The sequence below is a fragment of the Salvelinus fontinalis genome, chromosome 3 (genome assembly GCF_029448725.1).
Source record: "Salvelinus fontinalis isolate EN_2023a chromosome 3, ASM2944872v1, whole genome shotgun sequence".
NCBI lineage: Eukaryota > Metazoa > Chordata > Actinopteri > Salmoniformes > Salmonidae > Salvelinus > Salvelinus fontinalis.
Window position 1 is genome coordinate 74,236,269 of NC_074667.1, and position 21,614 is coordinate 74,257,882.

The window sequence follows — 21,614 nt, forward strand, 5'->3', positions numbered from 1 at the left end:
ACCTAAAGGCTTTGGACTTTCTGTTTCACAAGGTCTCAAGAAACACGATCGCTCAACTATGTAGTTTATTGGCTTGTAAATGTGAATGTGAGACTTTTTATTTGGAAGGGAAAAAACGTGTGATTCTAGTTAGTCTAAATATGAAGTAGCATATGGTTCTCCCACTTAGCAACAACAAAAATACCAATGTCAATATCCAGTGAGTGGGTTTAGATCAAGTTCAATGTCTCATACTGATCCTGATCTTGACCTAATAAAAAGACAACCGTGTCTTGGCAAGGTGGCATGTGTACATGGCTCCGAGGGGATTGGTTTCAAATTGACAGGTTTCACCAGGCTTGACATGCTCAGACAGCTTGAATAGCGTCAATGGCCAGACTGGCCTCATGAAAGGACATGCTGTGACCTAACAGCAGGGAAAACTCAGATTGGCCTCATGAAAGGACATGCTGTGACCTAACAGCAGGGAAAACTCAGATTGGCCTCATGAAAGGACATGCTGTGACCTAACAGCAGGGAAAACTCAGATCGGCCTCATGAAAGGACATGCTGTGACCTAACAGCAGGGAAAACTCAGATTGGCCTCATGAAAGGACATGCTGTGACCTAACAGCAGGGAAAACTCAGATTGGCCTCATGAAAGAACAGGCTGTGACCTAACAGCAGGGAAAACTCAGATTGGCCTCATGAAATGACATGCTGAGACCTAACAGCAGGGAAAACTCAGATTGGCCTCATGAAAGGACATGCTGTGACCTAACAGCAGGGAAAACTCAGATTGGCCTCATGAAAGGACATGCTGTGACCTAACAGCAGGGAAAACTCAGATTGGCCTCATGAAAGGACATGCTGTGACCTAACAGCAGGGAAAACTCAGATTGGCCTCATGAAAGGACATGCTGTGACCTAACAGCAGGGAAAACTCAGATTGGCCTCATGAAAGGACATGCTGTGACCTAACAGCAGGGAAAACTCAGATTGGCCTCATGAAAGGACATGCTGTGACCTAACCCCAGGGAAAACTCAGATTGGCCTCATGAAAGAACAGGCTGTGACCTAACCCCAGGGAAAAGAGGCATGACAGGAGACTGTCAACCGATGACAGTCAACATGGCGACAGTCAACCGCCACACGCCCATAGACAATATAAAACACCTGTGACCTGGCAGTGAACACGGCAACGGTCTACCACCATAGCACCTTGCCTACGTACGAAACAAAAACAGCTGTTTGTTCATAGATCATTATACAAATAGTATCACCCTTCCTCAATCCCTCATTAAACCATAGCAGAAAAAATGAATATGTTATTACTGTAGGATGTATTGAGTTGATCTAATGAGGTGGAGAACTAGTTGCAGGTGGATCCGGGAAGTCAAGGTCACCAGACGTGATTCATATAGCAACATCATTAAATATCAGTTGAAAAATTAGGTTGAACTTCAGGGGGTTGTCTGTACAAATAGAATACATTGGGAGAGGGAAATGGGGTGGAATACATTTTTTATTGTTCTTGACAACATTGCTGATTTTCAATAATGCCGTTGGACATTAGACCCTACTGACTATATGGAAGGTACTCATAACGGTGAGGTGGATTCATCAAAGTGCATAGCATCGAAGCACAATTTGTGATTGCAAACACAACTCTTGCATTAAACGTAAACACATAGATTAAATTGAAGTCTCAAAGACATAGTGGGCAAGGCCTGAACTTGATGGAATCTGATCTTATAACTTTAGTGTGATACAATGGCTAATTTGTTATGACAAATATGTTGTGACCTGTAACTGTAGCCATGTGTGATTCATGATATGGGTTATGAGTGAGTCATGATATGACAAACTCAATGGCTTCCCAGCAAACCTTTCATTGTCATTACAACCAATTCTATATCTGCACAATTATGGTCCTTTCAGAGATGATTTATTGAGGGGCTTAAGTGGATATTTTTGGAAATGCAATGAAAATGTACACGTGACACGTAACGGCTGCATGTTGAGCTGCTGGGTGGTTCATAGATGACGTGGGCTAGGATGCTTGATGTTATTGGAATCCTGGGACGACTGGAACCATGCTGAGTCAAGCGCTATTCATACTGCAATATGAAAACAATGCTGTGCTGCTGGTCACAGTAATGACATCAATATCTCAAATGTCGGGATCTGGCGCCTCTGTGCTGGCAATTAGGTTTATTGAGTCTGGAATAACATACTGTATAGGCCTATCAATTAAATAACTACAGATGTTGGATCCTAATTTGAGCCAGTTTTCTACAACAGGAAATGTGAATTATTATGTGGATTATAATGAATATACGTTTTTGTAGGGGTTGAAACATTTAAGGGAAAGTCAGGTCTGAAATTTCAAAGTGGAAATTGCCAACTTCAGAAGCCTTTTTAAACCTCAAATACAATACACATTTTACATTTCCTGCAACAGAGTGATCAAATTAAGATCCTACGTCCATTAGACTAAAGAGATGTTACTTATGCATTCACCTGAAGGAAAAGTCAGACAAGAATGTCAAGTGCTGTATTTATTGTAGTTTTCCCAAGTACATTTGTGATTTTCTCAAAGAAATAAAAATAGTGCTATTTTTGACAATGACTTAATACTTCAATTTAATTTCCTTATCATTTGAGATAAATAATTCAGTCAATATAGTAAATGGAACAAAAAACGAAATGTTAGCTAAGTCTGTCTCACAACTGAAGATAAGTTGTCCAGTGACATAACTAATGAGTAATACACAACACCTAATCATGTATCCCGCATACATGTACCAAAACTCTAACATATTCAAATATTGCTTAAATAAATATATGTTTCTACATAGAATCAAGGAGAGCAGAAGAAAACCTCCAAGATAATTCATCAATGTGATTTAGTCTGTGAAGAAAAAACACAAAGAGAGAAAATTAAGAAAATTATTAAGGAAATAATCACAAAAAGTATCCAAATCAACAAAGACATCACTTCTATAATGGAAATAGGTATTTTCAGATGCTTACCTTTAACAACAAGTTTAGTGGAGCATTCTGCCTTGCCGAAGGAGTTAACTGCCACAACTTTGTATTCTCCGGCGTCCTTGTGCCTGACCCTAAGGATGTACATGGAGCACACGCCGTATGAGTTGGTGATGTAGTAGTTGCTGTCACCATTGATGCAGACGTTGTTCAGGTGCCACGTGACGCTGGGTGTGGGGCATCCCCTGATGGCGCAGGTCATGTACATCTGGAATCCTTTTGGTGGCGAGTGCACCTTCAGAGGGACCAGGACAGATGGTGGTTTCTCAAAGCTGACTTCCACTGGTGTGTTTGTGTTTATAGAAACTAGATAGAAAAAAATAACAAAGGAAATTAAAAGAGTGAAGCATAATTGCGGATTTAGAAAACATTATATAGGAGCTTAAGTGAACTGATACAGTTCCATTTCACCTCAGTCAAGTCAAGAGATGAATATCAAATTATGTTTATGGATTCAAGTAATGGCCACTTGTTTCCAACAATGCTAATCCATTCTCTGATTAAACTTGGTTAAAAGAGACTTTACCCGAAACCTAAACTCACTTCTGTTGCTGTTGATGCCCCAGGTGGGTGACATGGAGGGGTCTGACATGCCCATGTCGTTCTTGGCATAGATTTTGAAGTGGTACTCCCTTCCAGGCATGATGTTATTGGCTGTGTATGAATTGTCAAAGATGCGGTCTGCCACAGTGTACCACATGCGTGTGCTGGAGTTGTGCTCGGCCACCATGTAATACAGCCTGTTGTCCAGCTCCTGGTCTGGAGAGGCCTCCCAGGACACAATAACTTTGCCATGGACAATCTGCTCCAGCTCCACTGCACCGGGAGGCTTTGGCTCATCTAGCACCACAAAAGAGAAGAAAATATCAGTTACATAGGCTAACAGATGTTTTGCCGTATATGACTCTCTAGACTGAATCATATCTGAAAATGTGCTTGTGTAATTAATTTTTATTTTTCAATCTCAGATGGATATAATAAATGCAACATTACTTAGTATTTGTCCCTGTGAGAAGACTTCAACGGTACAAGACTTCAACGGTACAAGATTTCAACGGTACAAGACTTCAACGGTACAAGACTTCAACGGTATACGACCACAACAGTATAAGAGTTCAACAGTATAAGATTTCAGAGTTCATATAAAGTTTTGCAGGAAAATCTAAACAGGTCACACGAGGATATCTTATTCTGCCAGTAAAAAATAATAACAAATGGGAATTTGGAATTACCTGTGACTAGGACCTCAATGTCAAAGCTGGCCTCTCCAACTTTATTCTTAGCCACAATGGTGTAGGTTCCTGAATCAGAGCGTTTTGTTGAGGGGATCACAAGCTGGGAACAGCCCTCTGTGTTGATGATCTGTATAAAACTGGATACAGGCTCATTGTCCTTCATCCAAGTGATCTCTGGTGGAGGCTCAGCCTAAAGACAATTTCAAAAGCATTAGATTAGCGAGAACAACTGTTGGTTGGATTTGCCACATGTTTTGCTGTTGTACAGTCATAGCCAACAGTTTTGATAATGACACAAATATACATTTTCACAAAGTCTGCTGCCTCAGTGTTTTTAGATATTTTTGTCAGATGTTACTATGGAATACTGAAGTATAATTACAAGCATTTCATAAGTGTCTGTCGCTATCCTCAAACTCCCTGTCATAAATCGACCAAGGCGCAGCGTGCATGTAGTTCCACATCTTTTAATGAAAGTGAAACCAAAACAACCCAAAAAATCAAACAGGTAAACAGCAAAGAACGTGACGCAACCGAGGTGCACACAAACACGCACGGAAAATAATTACCCACAAAACACAGGTGGGAAAAGGCTACCTAAGTATGGTTCTCAATCAGAGACAACGATAGACAGCTGCCTCTGATTGAGAACCACACCCGGCCAAACACATAGAAATATAAAATCATAGAACATAGACTGCCCACCCAAATCACACCCTGACCAAACCAAAATAGAGACATAAAACGCTCTCTACGGTCAGGGCGTGACAGTGTCAAAGGCTTTTATTGAAAATTACATGAAGTTGATGCAAATAGTCAATACTTGCAGTGTTGACCCTTCTTTTTCAAGACCTCTGCAATCCACTATGTCATGCTGCCAATTAACTTCTGGGCCATATCCTGACTGATGGCAGCCCATTCTTGCATAATCAACGCTTGGAGTTTGTCAGAATTTGTGGGTTTTTGTTTGTCCACCCATCTCTTGAGGATTGATCACAAGTTCTCAATGGGATTAAGGTCTGGAGAGTTTCCTGGCCATTGACACAAAATATCGATATTTTGTTCCCCGAGCCACTTATTTATCACTTTTGCGTTATGGTAAGGTGCTCCATCATGCTGGAAAAAGCATTGTTCGTCACCAAACCGTTCCTGGATGGTTGGGAGAAGTTGCTCTCGGAGGATGTGTTGGTACCATTCTTTATTCATGGCTGTGTTCTTAGGCAAAATTGTGAGTGTGCCCACTCCCTTGGCTGAGAAGCAACCCCACACATGAATGGTCTCAGGATGCTTTACTGTTGGCATGACACAGGACTTATGGTAGCGCTCACCTTGTCTTCTCCAGACAAGCTTTTTTCCGGATGCCCCAAACAATCGTAAAGGGGATTCATCAGAGAAAATGACTTTACCCCAGTCCTCAGCAGTCCAATCCCTGTACCTTTTGCAGAATATCAGTCTGTCCCTGATGTTTTTCCTGGAGAGAAGTGGCTTCTTTGCTGCCCTTCTTGACACCAGGCCATCCTCCAAAAGTCTTCGCCTTACTGTGTGTGCAGATGCACTCGCATCTACCTGCCTGCTGCCATTCCTGAGCAAGCTCTGTACTGGTGGTGCCCCGATTCCGCAGCTAAATCAACTTTAGGAGACGGTCCTGGCGCTTGCTGGACTTTCTTGGGCGCCCTGAAGCCTTCTTCACAACAATTGAACCGCTCTCATTGAAGATCTTGATGATCCGATAAATGGTTCATTTAGGTGGAATCTTACTGGCAGCAATATCCTTGCCTGTGAATCCCTTTTTGTGCAAAGCAATGATGACGGAACGTGTTTTTTTGCAGGTAACCATGGATGACAGAGGAAGAGCAATGATTCCAAGCACCTCCCTCCTTTTGAAGCTTCCAGTCTGTTATTCAAACTCAATCAGCATGACAGAGTGATCTCCAGCCTTGTCCTCGTCAACACTCACACCTTTGTTAAAACGTCTTATGGCTGCAATCCCGTTAACGGGATCGATATGACAACAGCCAGTGAAAGTGCAGAGCGCCAAATTCAAACAACAGAAATCTCATCATTAAAATTCCTCAAACATACATGTATCTCATACCATTTTAAAGGTAATTTTGTTGTTAATCCCACCAAAGTGTCCGATTTCAAATAGGCTTTTCAGCAAAAGCACCACAAACGATTATGTTAGGTCACCACCAACACACAGAAAAATTCAGCCATTTTTCCAGCTAAAGAGAGGAGTCACAAAAAGCACAAATAGAGATAAAATGAATCACTAACCTTTGATGATCTTCATCAGATGACACTCATAGGACTTCATGTTAGACAATACATATATGTCTTGTTCGATTAAGTTCATATTTATATCCAAAAACCTCCGTTTACATTGGCGCCATGTTCAGAAATGACTCCAAAATGTCCAGAGAAATTGCTGAGAGCCACGTCAAATAACAGAAATACTCATCATAAACTTTGATGAAAGATACATGTTTTACATAGAATTAAAGATACACTTGCTCTTAACCTGTTGGGGATGGGGGCGCTGTTTAGACTATTTATGCTAATGTAGCTAATTTTTTAAAAGGCTTCCCACAAAATCCTTGATCGTACAATATGCATATTATTATTATTATTGGATAGAAAACAGTCTATAGTTTCTATAGGAGTTGAAATTTTGTCTCTAAGTGGAACAGAGCCCATTCTACAGCAATTTCCCTGACATGGAGTCAGATTTGAGAAATGTTGGCCACTTTTCTGAAGTCATTTAAAAGGGCACTGTCGTTGCTATGACTATACGGACACTTCTTACGTCTTCCCCTGGATGCCTTTACGTGATGACGATTCCAACGGGCTCGATTGCTCGTTCACAGGCCCTACAAATGAAAAAAACCTTTAGCTAGCAAGTCTTTTCTTGCTGCGTAACGCGCGTGGAAGACACCGACCCTCTCCTGTTCCAAGCGTTAGTTTAGCCTGTTATATTTCTCCGGTCATCTTTTCACTCGTTATAGGAGTTAAAAACATCATAAGGTAGTTAATTTAAAGCGTTTTATAGCAATTTATATCCGTTTAGTGCGATTTTGGGACATTTATTTTTGCAACGATGTGAAAAGTTGGGCATGCTTTTCAGTTCATCCCGAACGCAGTTGACATTTCCACATGGCAAGAGGACAGCTTTCCACCAAAAGACGATTTCTCCCAAGAAAGGATCCTTTGCCCAAGATACTGATGGAAGAACAGCTCAAGGTAGGACATTTTTATTATGATAAATCGTGTTTCTGTCGAAACATTTTAGTGGCTTAGGACGCCATGTTTTTTGACGTAGCTTCGCTTGGCGCAAACTGTATTGAAAAGTAAGGATAAATTAAAAAATGTAATAACGCAATTGTATTAAGAATTAAATTGTCTATCAATCCCTGTCCACCCTATATTTTTTAGTCACGTTTATGAGTATTTATGTATAAGAGTAGATCACTGTCTAAGTGGCGCAAGGACGTTTTCTTTACCAGCTTGTCTACATTTCACATTGTCTAACCATGATTTTGGTGGCTAAATATAAACATTTTCGATCAAACTGTATATGCATGTTGTAATGTGATGTTACAGGAGTGTCATCGGAAGAATTCTGAGAAGGTTAGTGAAAAAATTAATATCTTTTGGCGATGTTGACTTTTATCGCTCACTTTGGCTAGAATCAATGCTGGGCTGCTAATTGCTATGTGCTAAGCTAATATAACGATTTATTGTGTTTTCGCTGTAAGACACTTAGAAAATCTGAAATATTGTCTGTATTCACAGGATCTGTGTCTTTCGATTCGTGTATGCTGTGTATTTTTACGAAATGTTTGATGATTAGTAGTTAGGTAAACACGTTGCTCATTGTAATTATTCTAGTCCATTTGTGATGGTGGGTGCAATTGTAAACTATGCCATATACCTGAAATATGCACTTTTTTCTAACAAAACCTATCCCATACCATAAATATGTTATCAGACTGTCATCTAATGAGTTTTTTTGTTGGTTAGGGGCTATAAATATCTTAGTTTAGCCGAATTGGTGATGGCTACTGGTGTTGGTGGACAAATAAAAGATGGTGGATTATGCTAATGTGTTTTTAGGTAATAGATGTACATCTTTACATATTGTGTCTTCCCTGTAAAACATTTTAAAAATCGGAAATGTTGACTGGATTCATAAGATCTGTGTCTTTCATTAGCTGTATTGGACTTTAATGTGTGAAAGTTAAATATTTTAAAAAAATATTTTTTTTGAATTTCGCGGCACTGGTTTTTCAGTGGGGGGGGGGGGGGTGTGCCGCTAGCGCCACGCTGATCCTAGACAGGTTAATGCAACCGCTGTGTCAGATTTCAAAAAGCTTTACGGCAAAACACAATATTCAATAATCTGAAAACAGCGTTCAGCCACAAAAGCAAGCCATACAGTTACCCGCCCATTTGTGCAGTCAACAAAACTCATAAAAAGCATTATAAATCTTCACTTACCTTTGCTGATGTTCGTCGGAATGCACTCCCAGGACTCCCACTTCCACAAGAAATTTTCGTTTTTTTCGGTAATGTCCATAATTTCTGTCCAAATAGCTATTTTGTAGCGTGTTTGGTAAACAAATCCAACATCAGGGAAGCGCGTTCACTAAAACCTGACGAAATGTCCAAAAGTTCCATAACAGTCCGTAGAAACATGTCAAACGATGTATTGAATCAATCTTTAGAATGTTTTTAACATAAATCTTGAATAACGTTCCAACCGGAGAATTACATTGACTTCAGATGAGCGATGGAACAGAGCTCCCTCTCATGTGAACGCACATGGTCAAAGAATGGTCAGGTCATGGCAGACCTGACTAATTCCCCTCTCATTCGCCCCCCCCCCCCTTCACAGTAGAGGCATCAGACAAGGTTCTACAGACTGTTGACATCTAGTGGAAGCCGTAGGAAGTGCAAACTCATTCACATCTCGCTGTGATTTCAATGGGATCTTGGTTAAAAATCGACCAGCCTCAGAATTCCCACTTCCTGTTTGGATTTTTTCTCAGGTTTTTGCCTGCCATATGAGTTCTGTTATACTCACAGACATAATTCAAACAGTTTTAGAAACTTCAGAGTGTTTTCTATCCAATACTAATACTAATGTGCATATATTAGCAACTATGACTGAGGAGCAGGCCGTTTACTCTGTGCACCTCTGTGCACTTTTCATCCAAGCTACTCAATACTGCCCCTGCAGCCATAAGAAGTTAACGAGAGAATCACTGACATGATGTCAGCTGGTCCTTTTGTGGAGTATATGCAAATTGCCATCATACAAACTGAGGCAGCAGACTTTGTGAAAATTAATATTTATGTAATTCTCAAAACTTTTGGCTACGACTGTACACACCTTTTATTTGTATTTGTATTTTTTGGGGTTTATTTTATCCCACTTTTTCTCGACAATTTTGGATCTTGTCTCATCGCTGCAACTCCCCAACGGGCTCGGGAGAGGCGAAGGTGGAGTCATGCGTCCTCTGAAACATGACCCGCCTAACCATGCTCCTTAACACCCGCCAGCTTACCCGGAAGCCAGCCACACCATTGTGTCGGAGGAAACACTGTTCAACTGACGACCGTCGTCAACCTGCAGCTACTCGGCCTGCCACAAGGAGTTGCTAGGGCGCAATGGGCCAAGTAAAGCACCCCCGGCCAAACCCTCCCCTAACCCGTACGACACTGGGCCAATTGTGCGCTGTCCTATTGGACTCGCGGCCACGGCCGGTTGTGGCACAGCCCGGGGATGATCCCGGGTCTGTAGTAACGCCTCTAGCACTTCAATGCAGTGCTTTAGACCACTGCAACACTCGGGAGGCCCGTCCACAACTTTCCTATTCATATAATATCCTACTGTCTTTACACACCATTATATGTATTTATAATGGTGGCCAGTTTATTATGTACAGCCATCTAGTACCAGGTCAGACCCCACTATATTGATAGAACATCCTGAATTCTTCAGGCATGGAAACGTTGCTCAATTGGTATCAAGGAATCTAACGTGTGCCAGGAAAACATTCTCCCCTGCCGTTGGTCCTGGCAGGATGTGGCCATGGACTCATGCTGCTTACTCCAAATGCTGACTCTGCCATCAGCAGACCATTACAAGGCAATGTGTTTCCACTCCTCGTAATACCTTCTTCTAGGTATTATTGCACTGTTGGAGCTAGAAACACAAGCGATAACATCTGCAAATCTGTGTACACGACCAATAAACTTAGATTTGATTTTGTTGATTACCTCATAGAAAACTTTGATTCTCACAGAGTTTCCCGCCCTGATCACCATGAAGTCCTCTGGATCTTTGAATATAGGCCTCACTGAAAAACAAACAAACACAATCCTTTGAGACAAGCAACGTCTTAGGAAGTGTTCCACACTGGCCATACATTGGTTCTGACAGTGGATTTTCTTCCTCCAGACTGAGGCTAACAACATTTTAAGTTTAGTGCTGGTTGACAACTCTTACTTCTACAGACTGCATGCAGATGGATCATTGAGGAGACTTACTGTTGGGATTCTTTGCAGTCACCATCACAGAGGGGAGACTGAACTCTCCCGCCCCAGAAACGTTGATGGCCGATACCCTGAACTCATACTCCGCCCCCTCAACAACATCCTTCACTGCATACTCCAGCACTATGGTTGTAGACAAAAAAATGTATTTGAAAGGTAACATCTGTATCCTTATTTCATCCAGCTTCCAGAACAAAGTATTCTGAATGACATCAATTTAATTTACATTCTTAATTTAAGGTTAGGGTTAAGTGTGGTTAAGATTAGGGTTAGGGTTAAAACCCGATTTTATGACTTTGTGACTGTGCCAGCTAATGATTACCCCACAGATCATGCCAACCTGATGATGGGCATGATGTGTTAAATTTTCACCATCAAAAAAAGACCAACAATTTATAATCTGTAATCCAGACCTTCAATAGGCTCAGTTACTGGGTTCAAAGCAATCCACTGAGCTGTGTCCTTTTTGCGTTTTTCCAGTTGATAACCATTAATCTTAATTCCTCCGTCATCCTCCGGGGGCTCCCATTTCAGGTTGATGCAGGTCTTTGACGCGCTGACCACTTTTGGTGCTCCAGGTCGGCCAGCAAATACTAATAAATGGAGGTGAGATAACAATGAAAACAATGAACAAGTACGGTAGAGATGGAGTCCCATTGAGGAATGAGGCTCACCATTGGCTCACCCAAGTAACACACTTTTTTACACTCTCAGGTACTCATAGAGTGAAGGGACCAATGTTTGGCATGTGGACCAATGTTTCAGCATGTGGACCAATGTTTCAGCATGTGGACCAATGTTTTGGCATGTGGACCAATGTTTCAGCATGTGGACCAATGTTTTGGCATGTGGACCAATGTTTCAGCATGTGGACCAATGTTTTGGCATGTGGACCAATGTTTCAGCATGTGGACCAATGTTTCGGCATGTGGACCAATGTTTCGGCATGTGGACCAATGTTTTGGCATGTGGACCAATGTTTTGGAATGAGGGTGTTTCTCTTCAGATTCTACTCACTCAATATGCCAGCCATTGTTTCCTCAGTCTGCAGTGCATCACTGGTCCCCTCTGGGTTCACTGCGTAGATCTTGTAGATGTACAGTTTCCCATGGACCACATTCCTGTCCCTGTAGGTGGTTTTGTCAGCTGCGACATCCCCCATCTTCTTCCACACGGTCTGTCCTAGCTGCTGGCGCTCAATGATGTAGTTAGTCACTGGGGAGCCACCGTCGTCCTTAGGAGCACCCCATTGCAGCTCAATCACAGTGGAGGTGGTCTCCAAGATTTCCACCGGGCCTTCTGGTGGGCCGGGCTTGTCTGTCGGGGACACATTGTGGTACAGTATGACCTTAAACGTGTTGCAGAAGTATTTCTAGATGTAAACTTTTCACCACCCACATAGCCTAGAGAAAAATCAACAACAATTTGTTTTTTTCACCAAGGACAATCAGTCGAGATGTGGCCTCTATAGTGCCGAATGGGTTTTTGAGTTGAATCTTGACCTCTCCAGCGTCAGAACGCAGACACTCCCGGAGCAGCAGCCGGCTGTGGTTGACCTCCTTCACCAACTTCACCCCACCACCATCCTTCAACTCTTTGCCATCCTTAAACCATTTCACCTCCAAGTTGTCCTGTGGTGTATAAGGCATCTTCCAGGATGCATTCTGGCCCACTTTTACTGTCACAGGCTTAGAAAACTTGTGGAGGTCATCAGCATCAACGCCAGGTAATTCTAGGATGTAAAAGAAAGAAACACACCACTGCTTAATGCTCCATAGTCAACCAAACTAAAATGTAAGGTAGAGTTCAAAGTGCAGCCGATATACCTCCCACAGTGACTTTTGCCTCTGATTTAAATCCTCCCGCTTCAAAGTGATAGACTCCAGTGTCGTCTTCACTACTGTTATGAATGGTCAGCGTGTGTCTCGTTCCGTCTTTCACTATGGCTATTCCATCTGTGGTGGATAACTGAAAAGGCAAAGACAAAGTAAGGTATAATTCTTTGTGATAAAAAAAGAGCTCAATTGAAATGTTTTGTCTACTTATGGAATTTTTTCAAGGTCAGGTCAGTGTCAGGACCAACATGGCGACCTATTCAACGGAATTGAATCTCGTGAACACTGTAGTAATAATTTCTGCTAAAAAGCCAAAACCTTCTCTCCATCCTTGAACCAGGCCCCATCAACTTCATGGCTCATCTCACAAACCAGTTCACCTTTCTTGCCACGGAGAGCAAAGAGATCCGAGAGTCCACTCTTAATGCTGCATCCTACACAGCACAATATACAACACAATTAGCATTTCTGCATTGGTTTGAATTCCCAGCTAATACTAGGGGAGTAATGGAGTAATCTACTGAGAAGAAAATACTGAAGTCAAGATACCGTTCTGTTGTTAGCTGTTTTCTAATGAAGCAATAAGGTCAGAGGCGGTGTGGTATATGGCCATATACCACGGCTAAGGGCTGTTCTTTCCACGATGCAACGCGGAGTGCCCCGACACAGCCCTTAACCGTGGTATATTGGCAATATATCACAAACCCCCGAAGTGCCTTATTGCTATTATAAACTGGTTACCAACGTAATTAGAGCAGTAAAAATATATGTTTTGTCATACCCATGGTATACGCTCCAATATACCATGGCTGTCAGCCAATCAGCATTCAGGGCTCAAACCACCCAGTTTATAATGTTACATGCTTTTACTCATGTGAATGCTTTTACTCATCCGGTCTATGTGTGTTAAGAACACAATGAGCAGCATATTAATGCACGTACAGTATATAAACTTACCTTACAAAAATAAGAAAATATACTTTGAAATTGATGATTGAATCACAATTTCTACAGACTACTAGTCTGGACTACAGTCATATATTAAGACTCTGGACAAAGATTTCCCAATTACCTCTTTCCACTTGCTTAAAGGATACATAGTTAAATATCATTATCATGGTTAATGATCATTATCATAGACATAGTTAAATATCATTATCATGGGTAAATATCATGCTACTGTGATCTGGATTAGGATGGGTTTAGTAATCAACAGTTTCTCAGTAGGGCCACATAGGGTTTTTAGTAACAATCCGTAAACGGACAAAATGCACACACTGTGGGGTCCGAGAAACGTCTAAGTCACAATGTCATTACACATCCCACCACACATCTAAGTAGGGCACACCTGGCCTATCAACTAGTCATCAAGGACCTGTTTATGATGGGATGGGACAAAAGCCTACACACACGGCACCTCTCCAGGACAGGGAGGGGTGAACAGTAGAAAAGGGGACTGCAATTCAAAGTCAAAGTTGTTTGAGGATTAAAGGATGCTTTCGCATACAGGTTATTGTGGTATCCTCTTCTTTGTTGTGTATAAAAACACCACTGGAAGCATTTCAGTTCATATATTCACATCCAAAAGAATGAGATCATATGCAAAAAAAGTTCAATGCAATAGTTTTGACGAGCCAGTAATATATGAATTGAATGTAGATATGCTTTTAGAAACACTCTAAAAGGCCTCAGTAATTCAGATTCTAATGATTTCATATGAATAACTTAATGTTATTCATATATGTTATTGCATCCATTCAATATTCAATTGAATCTCGCAAAATCTTACCAGTACTGTCTCCGACCGGCTGGCCAGGCACAGTGGGCGCCGGTGGGCCTTCATTATTTGACTGTCCTATTAATGATTACAACCAGACAACTCTAATTTTCTAATATTTCATTTCAGTCTCTACTTTAAAATGCAGTTATACTATAGAGTGCATTTGTAAAGTATTCAGACCCGGCCTCTTTTTCCACATTATGTTATGTTACAGAAATATTCTGAAATGGATTTTAAAAAATCCTCATCAATCTACACACCATAACCCATAATGACAAAGCGAAAACTGTTTTTAAGAAATGCTTCCAAATGTATTAAAAATAAAAAACCGAAATACCCTATTTACCTAAGTTTTCAGACCTTTTGCTATGAGACACAAAATTGAGCTCAGGTCCACCCTGTTTCCATTGATCATCCTTGAGATGTTTCTACAACTTGATTGGAGTCCACCCGTGGTAAATTCAATTGATTGGACATGATTTGGAAAGGCACACATCTGTCTATATAAGGTCCCACTGTTGACAGTGCATGTCAGAGCAAAAACCAAGCCATGAGGTCGAAGGAATTGTCCGTAGAGCTCCGAGACAGGATTGTGTCGAGCCACAGATCTGAGGAAGGGTACCAACAAATTTCTGCAACATTGAAGATCCCTAAGAACACAGTGGCCTCCATCATTCTTAAATGGAAGAAGTTTGAAACCACCAAGACTGGAGCTGGTCACCAAGCCAAACTGAGCAATCGGAGGAGAAGGTCCTTGGTCAGGGAGGTGACCAAGAATCCGATGGTCACTCTGTCAGCACTCCAGAGTTCCTCTGTGGACATTTGAGAATCTTCCAGAAGGACAACCATCTCTGCAGCATTCCATCAATCAGTCCTTTCTGGTAGAGTGGCCAGATGGAAGCCAATCCTCAGTAAAAGGCACATGAATGTCCTTGAGTGTTCCAGCCAAAGCCCGGACTTTAACCCAATGGAAAATCTCTGCAGAGGCCTGAAAATAGCTGTGCAGCGACGCTCCACATCTAACCTGACAGAGCTTGAGAGGATCTGCAGTGAAGAATGGGAGAAACTGCCCAAATACAGTTGTGCCAAGCTTGCAGCGTCATACCCAAGAAGACTCAAGGCTGTAATAACTGCCAAAGGTGCTTCAACAAAGTACTGAGTATAAGGTTTGAATACTTATAGAAATCAGTTTTTTTTATATACATTTGTCAAAATGTCTAAACAGTTTTTGCTTCGTCATTATGGGGTATTGTGTGTAGATTGATGAGGGGAAAAAAACGATTTAACCAATTTTAAGAATAACGCTGTAAGGTAACATGTGGATAAAGTCAAGGGGTCTGAATAGTTTCCAGATGCACTGTATGTAGACACTCCGGTTGAGCTATCAGATAGAAATGGGGTTAAAACAAATAAAATGTAGCATTATGTTATTTTACATTTTGACCAACTGGTGGAGTTAATGCTAAAAATGTTATCTATTAATATCTAGATTTTGGTAAAATGACATTGTTAAGTAATGAAGCAGTACATAACAAAATTGAGGTAAATTGAGCACAAATATAACTCAGGACAACTCTTCTCTCAGTAAGGTTATTGGGTCAATGCAATTCTCAGCATCTCTTACCACTGTTCCCACTGCCTCCATCACCTTCTCCAGATCCATCTAAATCCCCTACCAGTGGTTATAACTAGTTAATAGGGGTTCCATTTATAACTGATATGTTTAAATCCTTTCATTTACTCAGCAAAACATTTGTGTCTAAAACTTAGCTAACATGAAAACAATACAGCATTCTTCCCCATATGCAAATAGGATTACAATTGTTTCGTATATATTATTGTTGCATACTTACCTTCAACAGGAGTTCAGTAAATTCAGTAATATTAACTAAATACGGTTAACTAAGATTACCCACTAGAATACCACTTAGATTTTACAAACTGTTATACCGTAGATGAGTGTATTACAATTGACCAATGATGTGTCAATTGCACTTAAGATTAATAAAGTATCAGAAAATACAGTATTTTGTGTTTACAACTTTAAATGTTTTCACGAGGGCGACAGCAAGGCCTACTGACAAAAGCATGACACTAAAAGTATAAGCGTAAAATACACATAGATTAGGGATGGGCAACTGGTGGCCTACGGGGGCGCACAGCTCCTTTTTGTAGGCCCACGGACCAATAAGAATAAATACCCCCAAAAATATAAACTCCGTCGGGGCCTCAATCTACTGTTGAGTTAGAATAATAGAATACTCAAGTTGCATTTTTGAAATGTGGCTGTGTGTCAGCAGCCACTCAATTAGCCCATGTCAGCTAAATTTGTTTTGACTGGTAAATAGAAAGCACATTTTAGAAAGCACAGTGTCTGTGTTCATTCTGCAATGTACTGTGAGTCTTACACATTGCATTACAATCCCTGGGTATGCTTGTGATGATTAGGAGTTACAATAATGGCATAATGGAAGAGAACCAAGCAGCAGAAACGGACTAGTAAACACATAGAACAAAACTATAAAGTCAAGCAACCACACTGAATTAATTACACTATGAATCATGGTGTAATACAACAAACCAAATACATTGAGGTGACCTGACCTCAACAATGGGACATTGTTGGCTGATCATAAATGTAAACCCAAAATCAAGTGCAGTGTTTCTCAACCTCTCAATCCAGTAAGCGGTGGTCTTCCTCCTTAAAAGACCACTTTGTTCAAACTAGCACTTTAGAGCTGATGGAATCATTCACAGTGAAACATCTTAGGAACTGGTCAGCAACGTGCCAGTCCATGGACCGGAGGTTGGAGGTTGAGAGACACTGGTCTAGTCTACAAACCACTATAAGGTATCAGTTGTTTTGAAGTGCTGTGAAGTTTAGAGACCATGTATCTATGGAGTGGACAAACAAGATCCTCAATCATGAATAAAACACACAGACTGTCAAAGCCATTATGTCTCAAATGGCTTCCATATTTGACATGGTATCCATGCAGAGGTAAACACATCCCTCATAATATCTTACCCTCATTATCCACGGATTTATGGTCAGACCCTTTAACTGCCGGTCCCTGTTTTGGAGCTCCTACAGTTTTAACCACCATCACAACTAGTCAATGACTGTCAGAAATGCATTTTAAATTATATATTCCATGCCAAATATGCTATATGATACTTCAGGGTAAATATCAATGAACTACAACATGACCTGGATGATAACAAATACTGAAAAGACAATTTAAGATTTTGTTGTAGAGACAAGTTACATATTGCACATTTAAAACATCAACGTATGAGCCAATTCTAATAATAATATTAATAATAATCTCTATGACAGTTATGCTTCAGTCATGGTGAACAAACTTTAATGTTGAAATTCACTTTGAAAAAAAATCTGGCATACTCAACTCTGGGTGCTGTGGCCCTGCAGTAATCCAACTTTAATAAGCCAAGATGGCCAACACTCAAAAAAACAGATTACTATTGATTTAGATCTTATCATAACAGTCGTCTGAAGGACGTCACAAAGCCTTCTCCAGCTAACTTTATTCAGTCAGCTGGAATGTTTATTCTTGTCATCTGTTATACTAGCGATCAGTGTCCTTAGCTGTTGGGGAAGCCTCTAACACCTTAGCTTCAGCTTTTTCTCCAGTGCATGGATTCTAATTGTTTCATTTATATTATTGTTGCACATACTTACCTTCATCAGGAAAAATTAATAATATTAACTAACTAAAATCTGCAAAGATAACCAAGTAGAATAACATTTAAATTTGACAAAATGTTATAGATGAGAACATTCAAATTTACCATGATGTGTCGTCCATTGCACTTAAGATGTTGTGAATAAAGTGTCCGAAATACAGTATTTTGTGTTTACAACTTTAAATGTTTTCATGAGGGCGACTCAGTCGGGGTCTCAACTTCCTGTTGAGAGTCAGAATAATAGAATACACAAGTAGAATTTAGAAATTTGGTTGTGCATCAGCAGTCACTCAATTTGCCCATGTCAGCATTTTTTTATTTTTTGGGGGTAAATTAGTTTAGCGGCCAGCTATCTAAAATTGTAGTAAGCAAGGTCAAATTACCGAACAGGGGTGTGACCATTGATAATAAGTTATCATATAAAAAAATGCAAACATTTGACTCCTCCTTATGGCAACATGTTCAGAATTGCAGAAAATGAACTTCAAAACTGATTTTTTTTCTCTTCGCTGTCACAAGGAGCCGCTAAAACGTTTTACTCGGAAGGTGTGTGGGGGAAGAGAGGGGGGTGGGGGAAGAGAGGGGGGTGGGGGTTGGTACGCAGACCCACGAGTGACTGCGGCCCTTAATGATCAGTTCCATTTTTTGTAGCCCCCACACACAACAAGGTTGCCCTTCCCTGACATAGATGATGCAATATGATACAAAACACGTAACAGAAAGCACATTTTAGAAAGAACAGTGTCCGTGTTCAATCTGCGATGTAATGTGAGTGTTTCACATTGCATTACAATCCCTGAGTATGCTTGTGATGATTAGTAGTCACAATAACGGCATAAAGGATTAGAACCAAGCAGCAGAAACGGACTAGTAGACACATAGAACAAAACAACATTATAAAGTCAAGCAAACAAACTGAATTAATTACACTATGAATCATGGTGTAATACAACAAACCAAATACATTGACGTGACCTGACCTCAACAATGGGACATTGTTGGCTGATCATGAAGGTAAACCCAAAATCAAGTGTAGTGTTTCTCAACCTCTCAACCCAGTAAGCTGTGGTCCTTCCTCCTTAAAATACCACTTTTGTTCAAACTAGCACTTTAGAGCTGATGGAATCATTCACAGTGAAACATCCTAGGAACCAGTCAATAACGTGCCAGTCCATGGACCGGAGGTTGGAGGTTGAGAGACGCTGGTCTAGTCTACAAACCACTATAAGGTATCAGTTGTTTTGAAGTGCTGTGAAATTTAGAGACTATGTATCTATGGAGTGGACAAACAAGATCCTCAATCATGAGTAAACACACAGACTGTCAAAGCCATTATGTCTCAAATGGCTTCCATATTTGACATGGTATCCATGCAGAGGTAAACACATCCCTCATAATATCTTACCCTCATTATCCACGGATTTATGGTCAGACCCTTTAACTGCCGGTCCCTGTTTTGGAGCTCCTACAGTTTTAACCACCATCACAACTAGTCAATGACTGTCAGAAATGCATATTAAATTATATATTCCATGCCAAATATGCTATATGATACTTCAGGGTAAATATCAATGAACTACAACATGACCTGGAAGGAGATAATAGTAATGATCAGGATACAGTTCAGAAAGAATCGACTACTCTAGCGTGCATGTCCATGTATTGTACATGGATAATAGCAAATACTGAAAAGAGAATTTAAGATTTTGTTGTAGAGACAACTTACCTATTGCACATTTAAAGCATCAACCTATGAGCCAAGTATCATAATAATATTCATAATAATAATAATCTCTATGACAGTTATGCTCCTCAGTCATGGTGAGAAAACTTTTACGTTGAAATTCACTTTGAATAAAAAATCTGGCATGCTCAACTCTGGGTGCTGTGGCCCTGCAGTAATCCAACTTTAACAAGCCAAGATGGCCAACACTCAAAAAAACTGATTACTATTGATTTAGATCTTATCATAACAGCCGTCTGAAGGACGTCACAAAGCCTTCTCCAGCTAACTTTATTCAGTCAGCTGGAATGTTTATTCTTGTCATCTGTTATACTAGCGATCAGTGTCCTTAGCTGTTGGGGAAGCCTCTAACACCTTAGCTTTAACTTTAACTCCAGTGCATGGATTCTAATTGTTTCATTTATATTATTGTTGCACATACTTACCTTCAACAGGAAAAATATATAATTTTAACTAACTAAAATCAACAATGTTTACCCACTAGAATAACATTTAGATTTGACAAAATGTTATTGATGTGTGCATTAAAATTGACCAAGGACATGTCATCAATTGCACTTAAGATGTGAATACAGTGTCAGAAAATACAGTATTTACAACATTAAATGTTTTCATGAGGGCGACAGCAGGCCCTACTGACAAAAGCATGACACTAAAAGTATAAGCGTAAAATACACATATCAGGGATGGGCAACTGTCGGCCCGCGGGTGGCGCATGGCCCCCTTTTTGTATTTCCACGGACCAATAATAATAAATACAAAAATATATATTAACATTTTTGGGGGAACTCAGTCGGGGTCTCAACTTACTGTTGAGAGTCAGAATAATAGAATACACAAGTAGAATTTTGAAATTTGGTTGTGCATCAGCAGTCACTCAATTTACCCATGTCAGCTAAACATTTTTAGATTGCTAAATTAGTTTAGCGGCCAACTATCTAAACTTGTAGCATGCACGGTCGAATTACCGAACAGGGTGGGGTCCATTGATCGTCAGTTGTCATATAAAAAAATACAAACATTTGACTTCTCCCTATGGCAACATGTTCAGAATTGCAGGAAATTAACTTTAGAACTGATTTCTTTCTCTTCACTGTCACGAGGGGCCGCTAAAACGTTTCGCTCACAAGGTGTGTGTGTGTGTGTGTGTGGGGGGGGGGGTTCTGTTTTTTGTAGCCCCCACACACATCAAAGTTGCCCTTCCCTGACATAGATGATGCAATATGATACAAAAAACATAATAAAAAGCACATTTTAGAAAGCACAATGTCTGTGTTCATTCTGCAATCTAATGAGAGTGTTACACATTGCATTACAAACCCTGAATATGCTTGTGATAATTAGTAGTCACAATAACGGCATAAAGGATGAGAACCAAGCAGCAGAAACGGACTAGTAAACACATAGAACAAAACAACATTATAAAGTCAAGCAACCACACTGAATTAATTACACTATGAATCATGGTGTAATACAACAAACCAAATACATTAACGTGACCTGACCTCAACAATGGGACATTGTTGGCTGATCATGAATGTAAACCCAAAATCAAGTGCAGTGTTTCTCAACCTCTCAACCCAGTAAGCTGTGGTCCTTCCTCCTTAAAAGACCACTTTGTTCAAATGAGCACTTTAGAGCTGATGGAATCATTCACAGTGAAACATCCTAGGAACCAGTCAACAACGTGCCAGTCCATGGACCAGAGGTTGGAGGTTGAGAGA

At 40.5% G+C, this 21,614-nt stretch overlaps 1 protein-coding gene across 1 annotated transcript in view; it reads right to left on the bottom strand.

Annotated features, from left to right (window-relative positions):
• Window positions 1-2,544: 2,544 nt before the first annotated feature.
• The window catches only part of igfn1.4 (immunoglobulin like and fibronectin type III domain containing 1, tandem duplicate 4), a 39,077-nt gene continuing 20,007 nt past the window's right edge, over window positions 2,545-21,614 (bottom strand). Inside the window, exons 13-23 of the mRNA XM_055917984.1 lie at window positions 12,977-13,092; window positions 12,650-12,791; window positions 12,262-12,555; window positions 11,841-12,140; window positions 11,237-11,416; window positions 10,818-10,946; window positions 10,548-10,627; window positions 4,263-4,455; window positions 3,574-3,870; window positions 3,016-3,336; window positions 2,545-2,893 (exon numbers count right to left, since the gene is read on the bottom strand). Coding sequence (XP_055773959.1) covers window positions 2,889-2,893; window positions 3,016-3,336; window positions 3,574-3,870; window positions 4,263-4,455; window positions 10,548-10,627; window positions 10,818-10,946; window positions 11,237-11,416; window positions 11,841-12,140; window positions 12,262-12,555; window positions 12,650-12,791; window positions 12,977-13,092 — 2,057 coding nt within the window. The 3' untranslated portion in view covers window positions 2,545-2,888. The remainder of the gene's footprint in view (window positions 2,894-3,015; window positions 3,337-3,573; window positions 3,871-4,262; window positions 4,456-10,547; window positions 10,628-10,817; window positions 10,947-11,236; window positions 11,417-11,840; window positions 12,141-12,261; window positions 12,556-12,649; window positions 12,792-12,976; window positions 13,093-21,614) is intronic.